At 41.2% G+C, this 22,146-nt stretch overlaps 1 protein-coding gene and 1 pseudogene across 9 annotated transcripts in view; one reads left to right on the forward strand and one right to left on the reverse strand.

The window, feature by feature from the left end:
- The window catches only part of RBL1 (RB transcriptional corepressor like 1), an 87,645-nt gene that overhangs the window by 35,818 nt on the left and 29,681 nt on the right, over positions 1-22,146 (reverse strand). For all 9 annotated transcript variants that reach the window (XM_021921070.2, XM_021921067.2, XM_021921069.2 and 6 more), the window contains 5 exons: positions 17,400-17,512; positions 16,805-16,908; positions 8,283-8,420; positions 5,391-5,555; positions 2,862-2,994 (listed from right to left, as the gene is read on the reverse strand). In XM_021921070.2, the coding sequence (XP_021776762.1) occupies positions 2,862-2,994; positions 5,391-5,555; positions 8,283-8,420; positions 16,805-16,908; positions 17,400-17,512 (653 nt within the window). The remainder of the gene's footprint in view (positions 1-2,861; positions 2,995-5,390; positions 5,556-8,282; positions 8,421-16,804; positions 16,909-17,399; positions 17,513-22,146) is intronic.
- On the forward strand, positions 10,671-11,325 carry LOC100998426 (annotated as a pseudogene).

Below are 22,146 nucleotides of genomic sequence, written 5' to 3' on the forward strand. Positions count from 1 at the left end.
ATTACTCCTTTACAAGAGTTCATGTGAATGCCTTATATCTAAGAAATCCACGTAAGCCCTTGAATCTGACTAGGTACATTCAAAGGTGACATTTCAAGGCAAGACTCGAGCTGAAGCCATAAAGTTAGCTGCAAATCCCTTGAAATGATCTTTACTATTCTTGGTAAGTTTTTAAAAAAGAAAATAATTCCCAATATTTTGAAAGTTTTAAATTATAGTATACTGAATATTTTTACTGTTTTTTCATTTATCTAAACATTAATAACTGACAGTAAGAAGAGCCTTTTTTTGTTTAACATTTTGACAAGATTTGTAAAGGCCAAAAAACAATTATAATTATTCCCAAAAATTAAAATTACTGAGTATTCACATCTTATGCAATCTTGTTTTTTTTTTTTTTGGAGACGGAGTCTCACTCTGTCGCCAGGCTGGAGTGCAGTGGCACAGTCTCGGCTCACTGCAACCTCCACTCCTGGGTTCCAGCAATTCTCTTGCCTCACTCTTGTCTTAGCCTCCCAAGTAGCTGGGACTACAGGGGCACACTGCCATGCTTGGCTAATTTTTTGTATTTTAGTAGGGACTGGTTTCCACTGTGTTGCCCGGGCTGGTCTTGAACTCCTGAGCTCAGGCAATCCGCCTGCCTCAGCCTCCCAAAGTGCTAGGATTACAGGTGTAAGCCACTGCGCCAGGCTTTTTTTTTTTTTTGAGATAGAGTCTTGCTCTATACCCAGGCTGGAGTACAGTGGTACCATCGCTGCTCACTGCAAACTCCATCCCCTGGGTTCAAGCAATTCTCCTGCCTTAGCCACCTGAGCAGTTAGGATTACAGGTGTGTACCACCATGACTGGCTAATTTTTGTATTTTTAGTAGAGACGGGGTTTCACCATGTTAGCCAGGCTGGTCTTGAACTCCTGACCTCAGATGATCCACCTGCCTCGGCCTCTCAAAGTGCTGGGATTACAGGCGTCAGCCACTATGCCTGACTTTATGCCCTTACACAATCTTTTTTTTTTTTAGGGATGGAGTCTCGCTTTGTCACCCAGGCTAGAGGGCAATGGTGTGATCTCAGCTCACTGCAACCTCTGTCTTCCAGGTTCAAGTGATTCTCTGCCTCAGCCTCCCGAATAGCTGGGATTACAGGCACCCGCCACCACGCCCAGCTAATTTTTGTAGTTTTAGTAGAGATGGGGTTTCTCCATCTTGGCCAGGCTGGTCTTGAACTCCTGACCTCATGATCCACCCGCCTCAGCCTCCCAAAGTGCTGGGATTACAGGCGTGAGCCACTGCGCCCGGCCTTTTTTTTTTCTTTTTGAGACAGTCTTGCTCCATCTCCCAGGTTGGGGTCCAATGGTGTGATCTTGGCTCACTGCAACCTCCTGGGTTCAAGTGATTCTCCTGCCTCAGCCTCCTGAGTAGCTGGGATTACAGGCGCTCGCCACCACAGCCAGCTAATTTTTGTGTTTTGAGTAGAGACGGGGTTTCATCATGTTGGCTAGGCTGGTCTTGAACTCCTGACCTCAGGTGATCTGCCCGCCTCGGCCTCACAAAGTGCTGGGATTACAGGTGTGAGCCACTGTGCCTGGCCTGCAGTCATTTTTATGATCCTGCATTGCATGTAAAGCAAGGACTGCAGACGGACAGACAGACAAACACACATACACAATCACACAGAGTCCAAAAATGGATGTACCATACTATGTAACCTGAATACTTGTTCATCTAAGATTTGTTAAGGGATACTATGTGGTCAGGAGATTTTAACTGATTTTTTAAAATCCAAGAACTATATAATCCACAAGATGCACACATCAGCTCGCTACGTCACAAAAGAAAATAAGGAAGAATGAACTAAAATATTTCTATTGGTGAGTTTCAAAATGAACTATTTTAAGAGTATAAATAACTAGTTTATTAGATGAACTTAAGCATTCCAAAGATAATACAAATTTTATTTTGCTTTAAATGTTTTTCTACAGAGACATACACAGGCAAAGGAAGAATATAAATTTGTGAAATTTGGAAAAGTAGGTATTTAGCTTAGTGATATGGTTTGGCTGCATCCCCACCCAGATCTCATCTTGATTGTCATTCCCATTATTCCGTGTCATGGGAGGGACCAGGTGGGAGGTCATTGAATCATGGGGGTGGGTCTTTCCCATGCTGTTCTCTGATAGTGAATAAGTCTCACGAGATCTGATGATTTTATCAAGGGGAGTTCCCCTGCACAAGCTCTCTTGCCTGCTGCCATGTAAGAGGTGCCTTTGCTCTTCCTTTGCCTTCCACCATGATTGTGAGGCCTCCCCAGTCATGTGGAACTGTGAGTAAATCAAACCTCTTTCCTTTATAAATTACCTAGCTTTGGGTATGTCTTTATTAGCAGCATGAGAAGAGACTAATACACTTATCTTTTTTTTTCCCTTTCTTCTTTTTCTTTTTTTTGGGACATGAGGGGGGTCTCACTATTTTGCCCAGGCTGGGTTCAAACACAATCCTCAATCCTCCTGCCTCAGCCTCCTGAGTAGCTAGGACTACAGAAAGATGCCATCATGCCTGACGTTAGCTTATTTAAACAGTTCTCCATTAGCATTCAGGAAAGATTACATACATTTATTAAATAAATTATATTTAAAATTATATTAACATAGTATACACTATAGTATATAATATATATATTATAGTATATAATGTAGTGTACAATGAGCTACACAGGGGTGCTGGCACAAGCATCAAGCTCCTTTTTGAATCCTGCTGAAAAAATTAGATTTCTTAATAATATACTCACAAGACTTAAAATTTTCTCTGAAAAAAAACCCAAATACCCTTTGTTACTTTTTCATTCCTTTACCAATGTTGAACCTACCTCTTCGAAGACTCCCACTGTCAGTTCGAACTTCCTTGACTCTTGGGTGCATTAGAGGAGACATTGGCATCATGGGAAGATGTCCCTGTACATTTCCTCCATTTCCTGTTTCAAAGTTATTTGGGAATATAACCTGTAGAAAACAAAAACCCTTGGGTTTACATATAAACTTGCTGATTAAAACTTATTAAAAATGTTTTCTTTTCTTTTCTTTTTTTGAGATAAAGTCTCACTCTGTTGCCCAGGTTGGAGTGCAGTGGCACGATTTCGGCTCACTGCAACCTCCACCTCTCGGGTTCAAGTAATTCTCCTGCCTCAGCCTCCTGAGTAGCTAGGACTACAGGTGTATGCCATCACACCCAGCTAATTTTTGTATTTTTAGTAGAGATGAGGTTTCACCATGTTGGCCAGGCTGATCTCGAACTCCTGACTTCAGATGATCCACCCACCTCAGCCTCCCAAAGTACTGGGATTACAGGCGCGAGTCACTGTGCCTGGCCGAAAAAGTGTTTTCTTAACTTTTATTTTTTACTATTTTATTTCTCTTTCTCACTTCTTCACAAAATACAACTTGGATAAAGTGCTCAATTCTTAATGTTAACAAACTTATGGAAAGAGTTCATTTCATTTAACCTTATAATTTATATAGGTAAGTTACCAACCACAAGAACTAAACCTATGAGGTAGGCAGTATCATTCTCCATTTAGGGATGAGAAAATTGAGGATCTGAATGTGAAATTTGCCCAAAGTCATACAACTAGTAAGTTATAAGAGCAACAGCTTCAATACTAATCCTTCTTCGAGTTCACAGCTTTTTTGAACTTGAAGGAGTTTGAAGTTCTTCAATGGAAATAAACTGATGAACACTGAAGAGTGGCCCAGTAAGTTACTGTCTGCTGCAAAAGACCAAAGAAGTATGGAAGAGAGATTTCAAGCAACCATCTTCTTTTCAATTCCTCCTGGCCTTGGACAGTTCTAGTAGTTTGGGATTAGGGAAAAATTTAAGAAGACTAATGAAGTACATAAGGAGACAAAACAAAGAAGAATCAAAAGACAGGAGTTACAAAAGAATAACAGAAGTAGAGAAAAAAAACAACACCTCGATTTCTCACATGATACTACTATTAAAAATGTAATTTGTGTACAACTCTGGGCACACATTTTTAATTTTTATTTATTTATTTATTTTTGAGACAGAGTCTTGCTCTGTTGTCCAGGCTGGAGTGCAACAGCACCATCTCAGCTCACTGCAACCTCCGCCTCCCGGGTTCAAGCAATTCTCCTGCCTCAGCCTCCCAAGTAGCTGGGATTATAGGTGTGTGCCACCATGCCCGGCTAATTTTTTTGTATTTTTAGTAGAGACAGGGTTTCACCATGTTGGCCAGCCTGGTCTCGAACTCCTGACCTCAGGCAATCCACCCGCCTTGGCCTCCCAAAGTGCTGGGATTACAGTCATGAGCCACTGTGGCCGGCCTCTGTTTTTTATTTTTTAATTCTAAATGCCACTAATGAAAAGTGTTCAATCTTTATACAGACATTTGAAAAATTTTAAATAAGTTTAACGGTTTCCTAGACATGATACCAAAAAGCACAAGCAGAAGAAAAAAATATCTGAATTGGACACCATCAAAATTAAAAATATTTGCATTTCAAAGACACCATCAAGAAAGTGAAGACAGGCCAGGCGCAGTGCCTCATACCTGTAATCCCAGCACTTTGGAAGACCATCCTAGCTAACACGGTGAAACCCCTTCTCTACTAAAAATACAAAGAAATTAGCTGGGCGTGGTGGTGGGTGCCTATAGTCCCAGTTACTCGGGAGGCTGAGGCAGAGAATTGCTTGAACCGGGAGGCAGACGTTGCAGTGAGCCGAGATTGCGTCACTGCACTCCAGCCTGGGTGACAGAGCAAGACTCCGTCTTAAAAAAAGAAAAACAGAAAGAAAAAAAAAATTAGCCGGGTTTGGGTGTGGTGGTATGTGCCTGTGTTCTCAGCTACTTGAGAGGCAGAAGGGCCGTTTGGGCCGAGGAAGTTGAGGGTGCAGTCAGTGTGCCACGTTTGCAACACTGCACACCAGCCCGGGCAACAGAGGGAAACCCCACCTTAAAAAAAAAGAGGAAATGAAATACTGATACATTCTACAACATGGATGAACCTTAAAAACATTATGCTAAGCGACAGACACCCAGTCAAAAGGAACTACATTTTTATGATTCCATTTATATGAAATGTCTAGAATAGGCAAATTTACGGAGACAGAAAGTAGATTAGCAGTCACTTAGAGCTAGGGAGAAGATACAGGGGTAGGGAAGTGATAGCTAAAGGATGTACGTTTCTTTTTGAAGTGATGCATATATTCTAAAATTGTGGTTATGGCTGCACATATCTATCTATATACTAAAACCACTGAATTGTACACTCAAAATGGGTGATCTGTATGGCATAGGAATTATCTCTCAATAAAGCTATTTTATTTTTTATTTTTTATTTTTTTTAATGATAGGATTATCAGCCTTGCCCAGACTCACTTCTTCACAGGTAGGAACTTTGTTTGCAGAAACCTGGAGAGCCTCCCATAGTGCAGAATCATGACTCCATGCTAAACTCTCCAAAATCTGTTCTTCAATGCTGTTCAGGTGTTTCACCATGTCCCTCGAGAGCCCCTCTTCTGAGCGGATCACCACCTCAATAACCTGCAGAGGAGAAAGGTGAGAAGGCAATGTGGTTTCAAGCAGTTAGTTCTAGTCTGGACTTGCATGTAGGACTAGCTGTGGCTTTCTTCTTCTTTTTGAGACAGAGTTTCCCTCTATTGCCCAGGCTGGAGAGCAGTGGTGCGATCTTGGCTCACTGCAACCTCTGCCTCACGGGTTCAAATGATTCTCCTGCCTCAGACTCCCGAGTAGCTGGGATTACAGGCACCTGCCACCACACCTGGCAAATTTTTGTAGTTTTTAGTAGAGCTGAGGTTTCACCATGTTGGCCAGGCTGGTCTAGAACTCCTGACCTCAGGTGATCTGCCCGCCTAGGCCTCCCAAAGTGTTGGGATTACAGGTGTGAGTCACTGCACCCGGCCACTGTGGCCTTATTCTGTGGCACAGAACCAAAATCATCTTTGAACCATAATTCTGTGGCTTACTAACATCTTCTAATTTATAAAGGAGCTTTTAAGTTCTTTAAAATATGTTCACATACATTTCTGTTTTTCACGTTTTATTTTATAAATGACAACCTGAGGCAATGATAGGTGATAACTGGTCAACAGCCCAACAGTGGGAGAAGTCAGGTGTTAGGTTCCAAGTCTAGTTCTATTTTAAACGTATTGTTCCTTTCCAGACTATTTTTTCCACTAACTCAAAATAACAGAATGAATGAACTATTTAAAGTGACTTTGCTTATATATACTATAATTCTATTTTAATAAGGGAAGTATCCAGAATAAAGTTTATATACATAAAATATTAATAATAGGAGTAATAATTAGATTATGATATGACTTTAATATTCACATTTATTTATTTATTTATTTTGAGACGGAGTCTTGCTCTGTTGCTCAGGCTGGAATGCAATGGCGCCATCACGGCTCACTGCAATCTCTGCCTCCCAGGTTCAAGCCATTCTCCTGCCTTAGCCTCCCAGGTAGCTGGGACTACAGGCATGTGCCACGATGCCCGGCTAATTTTTTGTATTTTTAGTAGAGATGGGGTTTTGCCATATTAGCCAGGATGGTCTCAATCTCCTGATCTCATGATCTGCCTGCCTCGGCCTCCCAAAGTGCTGGGATTATAGGCGTGAGCCATTGCGCCCGGCCCACATTTATGTTTATGATTTTCTTCAAGCAGCACACATCATTTATGTCATTTAAAAAAACAAAGGAGGGCGACACAGTGACTCATGCCTGTAATCCCAACACTTTGGGAGGCCACAGTGAGAGGATTGCTTAAGCCCAGGAGTTCGAGACCAGCCTGGGCAACATAGTGAAACCGAGTCTCTACAAAAAAAAAGGCATTTAGCTTCTTGAATAAATTAAGGATGTTACAAATAAAAACAAATTAGTATGAGGTTGTTGACAAAACTAAACTTTTTCCTAATGGCAAAAGTTGAATATATACATTAACATTAAAGTAAGTGTATAGTAGAATCACTTCTCCCTAAGAAACCTAAAAATACTTTAATCACACTCAATAATTCACAGAGATAAGCTTTCCAATGACCTGCATTTTCTACAACTTTAATTCAGGCATACTTTAGGTATAAAAATTTAACTCTTCAAACCAATTTTTCTATCACCAGTAGAAAAGTAGCCTAGATGACTAAATATTAACTAAATCATGCCAAGAAGCATAACAGTAGCATTAGTCTTAAATTTCGATACTATGTAACATTAAACGTTATTGACTGTGATGACTAAATGTTATTGAGGGTGATGATGTAGTTCAATAGCTATGACCTCTGTTTTATTTTGAAAAGATAATAAAAATAGTTGTAGTAAGAAAAATACTTAAGATTCATTCACACTGAATTAGCTCAAACTTGGGGAAGAAGCATAATCTATTATTACAGCTTTATTAGTTAGACTATCACCAAAATCAATTTTAGGTCTTTTTTCCTCTTGGTAGAAAGTGTTTTTTGTTCTTCACCACGCATTTGTTTAACAGGATTATAATTTTCATTCATAAATAGGGAAAATATGAAGTTAAGTACCAGTTCCAGGTCATATTTTCAAGTCTGTGATAACAAAGGAACTGAAGCTATAAGATTGACTTAATTTACTGATACTCTCACCTTCTCTCTCTCCTTTTTTTTGTTTGAAACAAGGTCTTGCTTAGGTGCCCAGGCTGGAGTGGTGTGGTGGCACAATCATAGCTCACTGTAACCTCAAACTCCTGGACTCAAGCCATCCTCCAGCCTCAGTTTTCCTAAGTGCTGGGATTATAGATATGAGCCACTGTATGCTCAACTGTCTCTTGTGTTCCTGGTTTCACCCAAAAGGAATATATATTAACATTTTTTTTTCTTGAGACAGAATTTTGCTCTTGTCGTCTAGGCTGGAGTGCAAACCTCCACCTCCCAGGCTCAAGCAATTCTCCTGCCTCAGCCTCCTGAGCAGCTGAGATTACAGGTGCTCGCCACTATGCCCGGCTACTTTTTTTTGGTATTTTTAGTAGAGATGGAGTTTCACCATGTTGGCCAGGCTGGTCTCGAACTCCTGACCCCAGGTGATCCTCCCACCTTGGCCTTCCAAAGTGCTGGGATTACAGGCATGAGCCACCGTACTCAGCCAGGAATATATATTTTCAGAACACATCTGGAAACATTTTCCAGATATCGCAACAGTGTTTTTCTTCAGCACTAAGATAAATACAATGTTTCTGTGAGAAACACTGTTTTCATCTCATAATAGAACTTTGTTTTCATCTTACCTTATAAAAGTAAAATGGTTGCAAGTTGAGAACTTCAATAATCCAAGGAAAAGTACGAGGTGAGCTATAGGCAAAGAGCACAATTTCCAAACAACAAGCCATCAAGGAATGATGAAATATATCTTGCTCTAAAAGAACCTGGGGGAAGAGAAAGACCACAGTTTAATATTCTTCAGCAATTTCAGTCTTTGCCATTGTACAAAGAAAACTATGGAAACAAGAAACAATAACGTGCAAATTATATTATACTAGATTACTGGAGATAAAAATTTGAGTTCTCAAACTGGTAGTTTTCCTGTAATACCTAATCTTGCTCAGTGGTAGGTAATAAATTTAAATAAGGTGTACATAACAATCTGCTTTGAAATCTGAACAAATAATATGTCAGTATTCCCATCAACAGAAAAGCATGAGAATTGGTTGTTTTTTTTCTTAATGACAGTTAATTGTTTTGTCAACATAAGGATTTATTTATCAAAACAGAAATGAAAGGTAATATGCCACAGTTTAGACAAAAATGTTTAGAAAAAGAAATATTTCACTGAGAAAATAAAAGTCCTACTTTACCATTACATTTAAGTTTTCAGTTTTAAAAACTGTGTTTGTTGCCTTCTTTCTTTCAAATATCACCCCAGATTGGCTGAGCGTGGTGGCTCTCCCCTGTAATCTCAGCACTTTGGGAGGCCGAGGCAGGTGGATTACTTGAGGTCAGGAGTTCAAGACCAGCTTGGCCATCATGGTGAAACCCCGTCTCTACTAAAAATACAAAAATTAGCTGGGTGTGGTGGCGCATGCCTGTAATCCCAGTTACTCTGGAGGCTGAGGCAGTGGAATCACTTAAACCTGGGAGGCAGAGGTTGCAGTGAGTCGAGATCACGCCACCACACTCCAGACTGGGTAACAGAGCGAGACTCAGTCTCAGAAAAAAACAAAAACCAAAAAAACCAAATATCACCCCAAATCAAGAGAGGATAAAAAACAGAAACTCCAGCATCAGTTAAACTAGGAGTCATCTGTAACTGTAAACCACAATATATGAAGGATGACAAATTACTCAGCAGAAGGGATGATGGTCAAGCCTAAGGACCTGCAGTGAGACATTTAAAACAAATGAATCTGCTCTAAAAGACATAGCAACTGAGGACACAGGCAGAATGGGAAGTAGGGGTGAAGCACTGGGTGGGTGATCTGAAAGTCTTAGGATCCTCAGGTCCCCACACAACTCCCACTCTATGGGATCAGATGACAGACCTCTATTCTGTCTCCACAGGAATCTACAGGATTATTCTCCAGAGAAATTGAACTGAAGACTCAGAGGTAGAGAACATCAGGCACAGAAAAGACTAAGGTTTTAGTCTTTAGAGACTCTGCAGACTGAACCATAAGACCAAATTTCCCTTCCTTCTTCTGATCCACAACACCAGCAGCCAGGCAAGATGTTAACAGATATGTCTCTGGCGAAACTGAGACATTCCAGAAAAGTTTTTTTTTTTTTTTTGAGACGGAGTCTCGCTCTGTCACCCAGGCTGGAGTGCAGTGGCCGGATCTCAGCTCACTGCAAGCTCCGCCTCCCGGGTTCACGCCATTCTCCTGCCTCAGCCTCCCGAGTAGCTGGGACTACAGGCGCCTGCGACCTCGCCCGGCTAAGTTTTTGTATTTTTAGTAGAGACGAGGTTTCACTGTGTTAGCCAGGATGGTCTCGATCTCCTGACCTCGTGATCCGCCCGTCTCGGCCTCCCAAAGTGCTGGGATTACAGGCTTGAGCCACCGCGCCCGGCCCAGAAAAGTTTTATGGGCACCAGCAGATGAGATTCTCTAACACTCTGTGATCATCTGAGGTCAATGGACTTTTTATTTCCACTCTTGAAATAAAAGAGCTTTGAAACAAACTTTTACTGCCTCACTCACACAGCTTTGAACACAAGTTTTTGTGTCTCATTCAAATTTAAGTGGACAACCAAGAATTATCCGACATTTGAGGAAAACCTCTTAACTGAAAAACATAGGTCAAAACAAACAGAAAAGCGAGGTGCAGCAGCATGTACCTGTAGTCCCAGCTACTTGGGAAGCTGAGGCAGGGGGATCACTTGAACCCAGCAGTTGACACTAGCCTGAGCAACATAGCGAGACACCATCGTACTAAAAAAAAAAAAGAAAAAAAAAAGCCAGGTTCGGTGGCTCACGCCTGTAACCCCAGCACTTTGAAAGGCCGAGGTGGGTGGATTAGCTGAGGTCAGGAGTTCGAGACCAGCTTGGCCAACATGGTAAAACCCCATCTCTACCAAAAAATACAAAAATTTGCTGGGCGTGGTAGCATATGCCTATAATCCCAGCTACTCAAGAGGCTGAGGCAGGAGAATCGTTTGAATCCGTTGAGGTGAAGCTTACAGTGAGCCGAGATCACGCTACTGCACTCCAGCCAGGGCGACAGAGCGAGACTCTGTCCCCCTCCCCTGCCAAAAAAATTAAAGATCCGCTATCTGCAAATGCAGATTTTCGTGAAAACCCTTACAGGGAAGACCATCACCCTTGAGGTTGAACCCTTGAACACAACAGAAAATGTAAAGGCCAATATCCAGGATAAGGAAGGAATTCCTCCTGATCAGCAAAGACTGATCTTTGCTGGCAAGCAATTGGAAGATGTCTGACTACAACATTCAAAAGGAGTCTACTCTTCATCTTGTGTTGAGACTTCGTGGTGGTGCTAAGAAAAGGAAGAAGTCTTACACCACTCCCAAGAAGAATAAGCACAAGAGAAAGAAAGAAGGTTAAGCTGGCTATCCTGAAATATTATAAGGTAGATGAGAATGGCAAAATTAGTTGCTTTCGTCGAGAGTGCCCTTCTGATGAATGTGGTGCTGGAGTGTTTATGGCAAGTCACTTTGACAGACATTATTGTGGCAAATGTCTGACTTACTGCTTCAACAAACCAGATGTCAAGTAACTGTGTATGAGTTAATAAAAAACATAAACTACATTTTAAAAAAATTAAAAATATTTTTTAAAAAGAGAGAAAAAAGGCTGGACACAGTGGCTCATACCTGTAATCCCAGCGCTTTGGGAGGCTGAGGTGGGTGGATCACCTGAGGTCAGGAGTTGGAGACCAGCCTGACCAACATAGAGAAACCCTATCTCTACTAAAAATACAAAAGTAGCCAGGTGTGGTGGCGCATCCCTATAATCCCAGCTGCTCGGGAGACTGAGGCAAGAGAATCGCTGGAATCTGGGAGGCGGAGGTTGTGGTAAGCCAAGATCTTACCATTGCACTCCAGCCTGGGCAACAAGAGTGAAACTCTGTCTCAAAAAAAAGAAAGAAAAAAAAAAAAAAAGAAAAAAGAAAGAGAGAAAAATGGAGAAAAATTCAGGAGAAACAGAGGTGAAGCAGTTAAGAAAACTTCAAATAAATCTAAATTAGTAACTTTAGAGAATATGAAAGAGAAATGAAAATGTAGTTGAAATTAAAAGTTCATTGGGACGAGATGAAAAGTTAAGTAAATATCTTTAAAAGTAGAATAAAAGAGATAAAGAAATGGAAAATAAGAGAAGAAATTAAGAAGGTCAATTCAGAAGGTCCATCATCTGAAAAATAAAAGTTCTAGAAAGATAAATCAGTGGGCAATATATCATCTAAGAAATAACACAATAAAATGACCAAAACTGCAGGGCATAAATTTCCAGACTAAATGGGCAACTCTGTGGGAATAACAAATACATGAATGAAAAAAACACAGTCAGATACATTTTTACAAATTTAAGAATATCAGTGATAAAAGATAAAGATTCCAGAAAAAAAAACAGGTCACATACTACTAAGTGAGAATGCGAATGTCACTGGACTTCTCATTAGTAACAGTGGAATTTATAATAGAAAATAATGCAACAGTGCCTTCAAACTCATAAAGGAAAATGATTGTCAGTCTAAAATTATTTTCTTTTTTTAAGTTAATTTTTTGTTTTTAGGGATGGGGTCTTGTTATGTTGCCTAGGTTGGAGTACAGTAGCTATTCACAGTACAATCATCCTACACAGTGTACATACAGTACATACTACAACCTCAAACTCCTGGGCTCAAGCAATCCTCCTGTCTCAGCCTCCCACCAATCTTTTTTTCTTTTTTTGTCTGAGATGGAGTGTTGCTCTTGTTGCCCAGGCTGGAGTGCAATGGCGTGATCTCGGCTCACTGCAACCTCTGTCTCCTGGGTTAAAACGATACTGCCTCAGCCTCTCCCAAGTAGCTGGGATTACAGGCATGTGCCACCACGCCTGGTTAATTTTGTATTTTTTAGTAGAGACAGGGTTTCACCATGTTGGTCAGGCTGGTCTAGAACTCCTGACCTTAGGTGATCCACCTGCCTTGGCCTCCCAAAGTGTTGGGATTACAGGGGTGAGCCACAGCACCCGGCCTCTCCCACCAATCTTGAATTCTGTACATAGACAACTATCAATCAATTATGAGTCTAAAATAAAGGTACTTATGCAAAATCTTTAAAAGGGACTTTAAGTGAGGTAAGGTTTCTATACTTTACTTAAATTAGTTAAATGGCTATACAAAACATCTATAAAAAAAAAACCTTTACAAGGCTCTAAAAAATGTTCAAGTTACCACAGGAAGGGAGGAAAAAGAAAACAAAATTTAAAAAAAGAGTGAGAACAAAGAGAAAACAAAAATAAAATGGCAGACTTAAGCACTAACATAACAATTACTAAATGTAAGTCATCTAAATTTACTAATTAAATGACAGAGATTAGCAAAGATTAGGAAAAAAAAAAATGACCCAACTATATACTGACTATAAGAAATTCACTTCAAAGATCACTTGAAAAAGGATGAAAAAAAATATGCCACGCAAACATTAATGAAAAGAAGGCAGGAGTGGTTGTGCATAAACATCAGGTAGATTTCAGAGCAAAGAAAATTACCATGGACAGAGAGGAACATTTTATTTATTTATTTAATTTTTAATTTTTTTTTTGAGATGGAGTCTCACTCTGTTGCCCAGGCTGGAGTGCAGTGGCACAATCTTGGCTCACCACAACCTCCGCCTCCCAGGTTCAAGCGATTCTCCTGTCTCAGCCTCCCGAGTAGCTGGGATTACAGGTGCATGCCACTATGCCTGGCTAATTTTTGTATTTTTAGTAGAGACGGGGTTTCACTATGTTGGCCAGGCTGGTCTCAAACTGCTGACCTTGTGATCCACCCAGCTTGGCCTCCCAAAGTGCTGGGATTACAGGCGCGAGTCACCGTGTCCAGCCTTATTTATTTATTTTGAGATGCAGTCTTGCTCTGTCTTCCAGGCGGGAGTGCAGTGGTGTGATCTTGGCTCACTGCAACCTCTGCCTCCCGGGCTCAAGCAATTCTCCTGCTTCAGCCTCCCAAGTAGCTGGGATTGCAGGCACCTGCCACCATGCCCGGCTAATTTTGTATTTTTATTTATTTGTTTTTTTGAGATGGAGTCTCACTCTGTTGCACAGGGTGGAGTGCAGTGGTGCGATCTTGGCTCACTGCAGCCTCCACCTCCTGGGTTCAAGCTATTCTCCTGTCTCAAACTCCTGAGTAGCTGGGACTATGGGCACTCACCACCACCCCTGGCTAATTTTTGTATTTTTAGTTGAGATGGGGTTTTGCCATGTTGGTCAGGCTGGTCTCGAACTCCTGACCTCAGGTGATCCACCTGCCTCGGTCTCCTAAAGTGCTGGGATTAGAGATGTAAGCCACCATGCTCAGCCTTTTATATTTTTAGTAGAGACCGTGTTTCGCCATGTTGGCCAGGCTGGTCTCGAACTACTGACCTCAGGTGATCCACCTGCCTCAGTCTCCCAAAGTGCTGGGATTACAGGCGTGAGCCACTGCGCCTGGCCAGGGAGTAACATTTTATAATGATTACAGAGTCAATTCATTAAGAAGGCAGACAGCAATCCTAAATGTGTAAGCATCAAACAGCAGAGCTTCAAAATATGTGGAGAAAAGCTGACAGACTTGAAAGAAATAGACAAATCTACAATCATACATGAATACTTCAACATCCTCTATCAACAACTGATATAACAACTAGACTGGAAATCATGAAGAATATAAAATAACAACATCAACCAACAAGATAAAATTGACATTTACAGAATACTCCATCCGAACATAGCAGAATACAGCAGATCCTTGAATAACAACATTTCGCTCAACATCATTTTGTCATAACAATGAAAAATAACGGATTCCCAGCTGGGGCCACTGTATGAAATTTGTACATTCTCCTATGTCTGCATGAGCTCTCTCTGGGTACTCTGGTTTCTTCTTACATTTCAAAGATATGTACATTAGCTTAACTGACGTATCTAAATTGTGACAGTGTAAGTGTGGGGGTGTGTGTGTCCTATGATGAAATGGTGTCCTGACTAGGGTTGGGTCCCGCCTTTCATCTTGAGCTGCTGAGGTAGGCTCCAGCCACTCATGACCCTGAACAGGAATAACTGGGTAAGTAATAATCTTCCTTATTTTTATTACTCTTTCTCTTATTTATTTCAACGTTTAACATTGTAAGTGTTTTGTCTTTATTTAGAAGTTTGGTGACGTTTTTGTGACTAGACATATGCCAAAGGAACTTAAACTCTTGCTTATATCAGTTAGCCTACGGTAAAATTGGTTTCATTGTGTGTTGTTTTTGCTTGAAGTCACTGTTTCCAAGAACCTACTGACAAGGTTAAATGTGAGGATTTACATTCTTTTCAAGTGGCCACAGAACATTCACCATGATAAACCATATCCTGGGCTACAAAATAACTAAAACAAATTGAAAAGAATTGAATTCATACAGAGTATGTAGAAGTGGGAAACAGTAATGGCTGAGAGGAGTAAGTGTAACTAACTATAAACGGGTAGCAGGAAGGAGATCTTTAACAGTTCAGTATCTTTATTTTGGTGATGGTTACATAATCTATGCATATGATACAATTTTATACACACACACACACACACACATACACACTGTTTTAATGTCAATTCCCCAGTTCTGATACTGCAGTATATAAAACTGTAACCATTGGGGAAACTGGATATAGGATGTGTGGGACTTCTCTGTACTACTTTTGCAACTTTCTGTGAATCTGGAATTATTTCAAAATAAAAAGTTGGCCGGGTGCAGTGGCTCACACCTGTAATCCCAGCACTTTGGGAGGCTGAGGCAGGTGGATCACGAGGTCAGGAGTTCAAGACCAGCCTGGCCAAGATGGTGAAACCCTGTCTCTACTAAAAATACAAAAAAATTAGCTGAGTGTGGTGGCGAGTGCCTGTAATCTTGCCTGGAATCTTGGGATTCCAACTAGTCGGAAGGCTGTGGCAGAGAATTGCTTGAACTCAGGAGGCGGAGGTTACAGTGAGCTGAGATTGTGCTACTGCACTCCAGCCTGGGCGACAGAGCGAGACTACATATCAAAATAAATAAATAAATAAATAAATAAAAATTAAAAAATTAAAAAAAATAAAGTTAAAAAATTTACTTCTTTCAGCTAGGTGAGGTGGCTGTAATCCTAGCATTTTGGGAGGCTGAGGCGGGCAGATCACTTGAGGTCAGGAGTTCAAGACCAGCCTGGCCAACATGGTAAAACCCTGTCTTTACTAAAAATACAAAAATTAGCCAGGCATGGTGGTGGGCACCTGTAACCCCAGCTACTCGGGAGGCTGAGGCATGAGAATCGCTTGAACCCAGGAGATGGAGGTTGCAGTGAGCCAAGATCGTGCCACTGCACTCCAGCCTAGGCGACAGAGCAAGACTCAGTCTAAAAAAAAATATATATATATATATTTACTTATTTCTCAGAAAGCCATGGGATTGTATGCACCATCAAGATTGTTAGTGTAAACTATGAAAGAGAAAGACACAGAATCCAGGAAAAAGAGAAACCAACACAGAAAATATATGAAAAAAATTTCCAGGTAAACACAAAGAGAAATTCTATTACAATAGTTACGCAGCATCCTTAAGACATCAACCTGTTCCTATTGGGATAGAAAGTTAGAAGACTCCAAGAGTGACTGCAGAGGGAAATAATGAAGGAAGAGGAAACAAAGATCATATGATAGGTTTGAATTTGTAGAAAAATTCTTTTATACAGCTTATTGGAGAGAGTGGTCTGACTTGGTCAAATAGTTAAAGAACCAAAACAAACCGCTCCCCCTCCCCCCACCATTTTATAATCCAAAATCTTTGGAAGGTATGGACAAATGTCTTAACTAACAGTTGCTTTAACAGATGGAGGGATCACTAGCTGGGAATGAAGGACAAAAACAAAAAACAAACAAAAAAAAACTTAAAACACACTGATGTGTACCAAAGATGAACTTTATGTTATTTCACATTTCTGCCTAGATGTGATTAGCCTTGCATGTGCTAAAGTCAACTAAATGTCATCCTGGCCAAGTGTGTCCTAGATTGGTGACCCCCACAATGCCTTACAGAGCCTCTCAAAACACTGCTTCCAGGCTGCGACTTTTGGACCTTGCCAGTAGCACAGAGAGTGGATTTACTTACTGACATGTCCATTCCATGAAGTCTTCGTGTTTCCTGAACCATTACGGTCTCTAGTATTTTATAATACAAAATTTCTGCCAGCTTTAGTCTGTTTACAGCAAAGTCTATTGGGGAAATACAGAGAAAACATGTGTTAATGAATTTTAGTTGTTAAGGACTGAAAAGCAAAAATTATACATAAACTTAAATCTGATACATTAAGAATAGCAGGGTAGCCCGGGAGTGGTGGCTCACACCTGTAATCCTAGCACTCTGGGAGGCCTAGAAGAGCAGATCACCTGAGGTCCGGAGTCTGAGACCAGCCTGACCAACACGGTGAAACTCCGTCTCTACTAAAAATACAAAATTAGCCGGTGTTGTGGTGGGTGCCTGTAATAGCAGCTACTTGGTAGGCTGAGGCAGGAGAATTGCTTGAACCTGGGAGGAGGAGGTTGCAGTGAGTCAAGATCGTGTCACTGTACTCCAGCCTGGGCAACTCGGTCTCAAAAAAAAAAAAAAGAAAGAAGAATAACGGGAGAGGAAAAAACTTGAATTTCTAATTTTGGGGGGATTACTTATTTTCAATGCTATGCCAACTTTAGTTTTCTTTTCTTACCTATGTGAGATCCTGGCTGTTCATCTGTTGATTGAGTATAGTGTTGGCAGAAAGTCTCTCCCATTCCTTTTAGTATTTTCATAATGTTTTCCATAGGATTACGCACACAAGATCTGCAAAATACAAGAGGACCCTAATTATAAAAACAAACAAACAAACAAAAAAACAATTCTACACCACAGTATTAACATGCCTTCTTTTTTTTTTGTTTTTTTGAGACGGGGTCTCACTCTGTTGCCCAGGCTGGAGTGCAATGACGCGATCTCAGCTCACTGTAACCTCTGCCTCCCAGGTTTAAGCGATTCTCCCGTCTCAACCTCCCAAGTAGCTGGGATTACAGGCACGCGCCACCACACCTGGCTAATTTTTGTAGTTTTAGTAGAGATGGGTTTCACCATGTTGCCCAAGCTGGTCTAGATCTCCTGACCTTGTGATCCACCCACCTCAGCCTCCCAAAATGCTGGGGTAATAGGTGTGAGCCACCATGCCCGGCCAACATGCCTTCTTTCAAGAATTGGTTTTTAGCAGCCAAAGTTGTATTCTCAGTTGGAAATCTACATATGTAAACAAAGCTTTATATGATAACATATTTTAACATGTAAATTACATAATAAAAATACAGATTGTATACACATGTAATATAACTTTGCTGCTGTAAGTCTGACCATACTATGTACCCTATATGAGTGGAATCATGCAGTATTTTGTCTTTTTGTGATTGACTAACTTCACTTAACATAATGTACTAAAGGTTCATCCATGTTGTAGCAAATGGCAGGATTTCCTTCTTTTATAAGGCTGAATAATATTCCATCTCATATCTATATCTATATGTGTATCTATATATATACACACACACACAAATACACACACAGTATTTTCTTTCTCTATCAATGGACACTTAAGGTGTTTCCACATCTTGGTTATTGGGAATAATGCTGCAGTGAACATGACGTGCAAATATCCCTTTGAGATGCTGTTTTTAATTCTTTTGGATGTATACCCAGAAGTGGTATTGCTGAGTCATATGGTACTTCTATTTTTAATTTTTTGAGGAACCTCCATACTGTTTTCCATAGTGGCTGCACCACTTTACAATTCTACTAACAGTGTGTAAGGGTTCCTATTTCTCCACATCCTTACCAACACCTGCTATTTTGGGTTTTTTGGGGTGATGAGTGGGAAGTGGCTATGCTGATATGTGAGGTATTATCTCATTGTGATTTTGATTTGCAACTCCCTGATAAGTGATATCAGATATTTTTTTCATATGCTTTTGGCCAGTTGCATATATTCTTTGGAGAAATATCTACTCAATCCTTTATACATTTTTAAATTGAGTTATTTGTTGTTCTTGAGTTTTAGGAGTTCTTTACATATTCTGAGTATGAACCCCTCATCTAATATACGGTTTACAATTACTTTTCCCATTCTATAGGCTGTTTTTTTACTCTGTTGATTGTTTTCTTTGCTATGTTAAAGCTTTCAGGTTTGAGGCTGGGCATGGTGGCTCATACCTATATTCCCAGCACTTCGGGAGGCCAAGGTGGGCAGATCACTTGAGGCCAGGAGTTGGAGACCAGCCTGGCCAACATGGTGAAACCCTGTCTCTACTAAAAATACAAAAATTGGCCAGGCCTGGTGGCTAACGCCTGTTGTAATCCCAGCACTTTTGGAGGCCAAGGTGGTGGATTACTTGAGGTCAGCAGTTCAAGACCAGCCTGACCAACATGGTAAAACCCCATCTCTACTAAATACAAAAAATTAGCCGGGCATGGTGGTGCATGCCTGTCATCCAGCTACTTGGGAGGCTGAGACAGAAGAATCAATTGAACCTGGGAGGTGGAGGTTGCAGTGAGCTGAGATCGAGCCATTGCACTCCAGCCTGGGCAATAAGAGCGAAACTCTCTCAAAACAAACAAACAAAAAAAAAATGTTGGGCGTGGTGGCTTATGCCTATAATCCCAGCACTTCAGGAGGCCAAGGCAGGAGGATCATGAGGTCAGGAGATTGAGAACATCCTGGTCAAGACGGTGAAACCCCATCTCTACTAAAAATACAAAAATTAGCTGGGCATAGTGGCAGGTGCCTGTAGTCCCAGCTAGAGGCTGAGGCAGGAAAATTGCTTGAACCTGGGAGGCAGAGTTTGCAGTGAGCCGAGATCACGTCATTGCATTCCAGCCTGGTGACAGAGCAAGACTACGTTCCAAAACAAACAAACAAACAAACAATGGCCACAATGGCTAAGTTTTATTTATTTTGTTTTTTGTAAAGATGAGGTCTTGCTATGTTGCCCGGGCTAGTCTCAAACTCCTGAGCTCAAGCAAAACACCCACCCTGGCCTCTCAAAGTCCTGGGATTACAGATATGTGCCATTGCACCTGGCCTCTAATATAGATATCTTAACAATATTAACTCTTCCAGTCCACAAACACAGATGTCTTTTTTTTTTTTTTTTTTTTGAGATAGGGTCTCGCTCTGTTGCCCAGGTTAGAGTACAATGGTGTGATCATGGCTGAGCTCAAGCGACTCTCCCATCTCAGCCTCCCAAGTAGCTGGAATGCATATCACCATGACTAATTTTTAAATTTTTTCTGAGAGACAGGGTCCCATCATGTTGCTCAGGCTGGTCTTAAACTCCTGGGCTCAACTGATCCTCTTGCCCCAGCGTCCCAAAGTGCTGCAATTACAGGCATGAGCCACAACACCCAGTGTTGCCATTTGTGTCTAGACTTTTTTTTCTTTTGCATTCTGTACTTCCTTCTTTTCCCTTATTGACATATTTGTATAGTTGCTTTGTCACTGCTTTTCAACTTACTCATGTTTGAACAGTAGTTCAATCCAGATCTATTTACTCAAATGATATGGAAGGTAGATCCAGGACAGTCTTCCTACCTTACCGGCAGTATGCTTTTCTTCTGAGCTATTTCTGAGGCTGGAGATTGTTCCGTCTACTTTCTTGTATCCCGAACGTTTGAGGAATGGGGGAGAGCTCAGCTATGTTCAGCTTTTCTTGGAGAACTAGGGTTTTGCTTTGTCTTCTGAGATTTAGTTAAATACTCCCATTCCAGGGTTCACCATTCCTAGTCAGGGACGTCTAGTTATATGAGGATCTCTCCCCCATATCATCATGGAATGTTGGAAAATGGCAGCCCTTGGCAGTTGTTTATATTTCTGCTGGGATCTTGGTGGTGGTACATATAAACTTTTCACTTGGGGAGATTTGTATGACTTTTTATCTGTCTGCCTGCTCCCCCATTTGTTTCTCTCCAAATCTGAAGTATTGATGAGAATTCTCAAGATCTATCACTATACCCTCTTTCTCCAACACTGCTTAGGGATAGGGATACCAGAATCATCAATTTTCTTTTTCATCTCTACTTTGGAAATTTATGTCATGAAATCATCTCTCTCTCCTCATTTGGTTGCCACTGATAAATATTTTGCTGGTTTTTACTATTCTCTTATTTTATTAGGTATTAGGAAAGAAGGTTCTCTGATCTGGCTTCATTCTACCATCTTTACCAGGAATCATGCTTCCTCAAAAAAGAAAAAGTCCAGGCGCGGTGGCTCAAGCCTGTAATCCCAGCACTTTGAGAGGCCGAGACGGACGGATCACGAGGTCAGGAGATCGAGACCATCCTGGCTAAACTGGTGAAACCCCGTCTCTACTAAAAAAATACAAAAAACTAGCCGGGCGAAGTGGCGGGCGCCTGTAGTCCCAGCTACTCGCGAGGCTGAGGCAGGAGAATGGCGTAAACCCAGGAGGTGGAGCTTGCAGTGAGCTGAGATCCGGCCACTGCACTCCAGCCTGGGCAACAGAGTGAGACTCCATCTCAAAAAAAAAAAAAAAAAAAAAACCTGTATAAAATTCCATTTTATGGGCTGGGCACGGTGGCTCATGCCTATAATCCCAGCACTTTGGGAGGCCCAGGAGGGCAGATCACCTGAGGTCGAGAGTTCAAGACCAGCCTGACCAACTTGGAGAAACCCCATCTCTACTAAAAATACAAAATTAGCCGGGCATGGTGGCGCATGCCCGTAATCCCAGCTATTCAGGAGGCTGAGGCAGGAGAATCGCTTGAACCCACTAGGCAGAGGTTGCAGTGAGCCGAGATTGTGCCATTGCACTCCAGCCTGGGCAACAAGAGCAAAACTCTGTCTCAAAAATAAATAAATAAATAATTTCATTTTTATGGCTGTACCACCAATATGCAATTAGTCCCCTATCTAATGGACATTTAGAATCTAATGGACATTTAGAATGTCCCCATTTAAAATTAATGTATGCCCTTATACAGGTGATCTTTAGAAACAAACATAAAAATAAATTAAAAAATAAAGTCAATGTGAAATCAAAACATGCATAACTCAGGGGTAGTTAAAGAGTGAAATATCGGCCAGGCGCGGTGGCTCAAGCCTGTAATCCCAGCACTTTGGGAGGCCGAGACGGGCGGATCACGAGGTCAGGAGATCGAGACCATCCTGGCTAACACGGTGAAACCCCGTCTCTACTAAAAAATACAAAAAACTAGCCGGGCGAGGTGGTGGGCGCCTGTAGTCCCAGCTACTCGGGAGGCTGAGGCAGGAGAATGGCGTAAACCTGGGAGGCGGAGCTTGCAGTGAGCTGAGATCCGGCCACTGCACTCCAGCCTGGGCGACAGAGTAAGACTCCGTCTCAAAAAAAAAAAAGAGTGAAATATCAGTGCTAAATAATCTTTAAGGTACACTTATCTCTAAAAGTCTA

The sequence above is a fragment of the Papio anubis genome, chromosome 16 (genome assembly GCF_008728515.1).
Source record: "Papio anubis isolate 15944 chromosome 16, Panubis1.0, whole genome shotgun sequence".
NCBI classification, from domain to species: domain Eukaryota; kingdom Metazoa; phylum Chordata; class Mammalia; order Primates; family Cercopithecidae; genus Papio; species Papio anubis.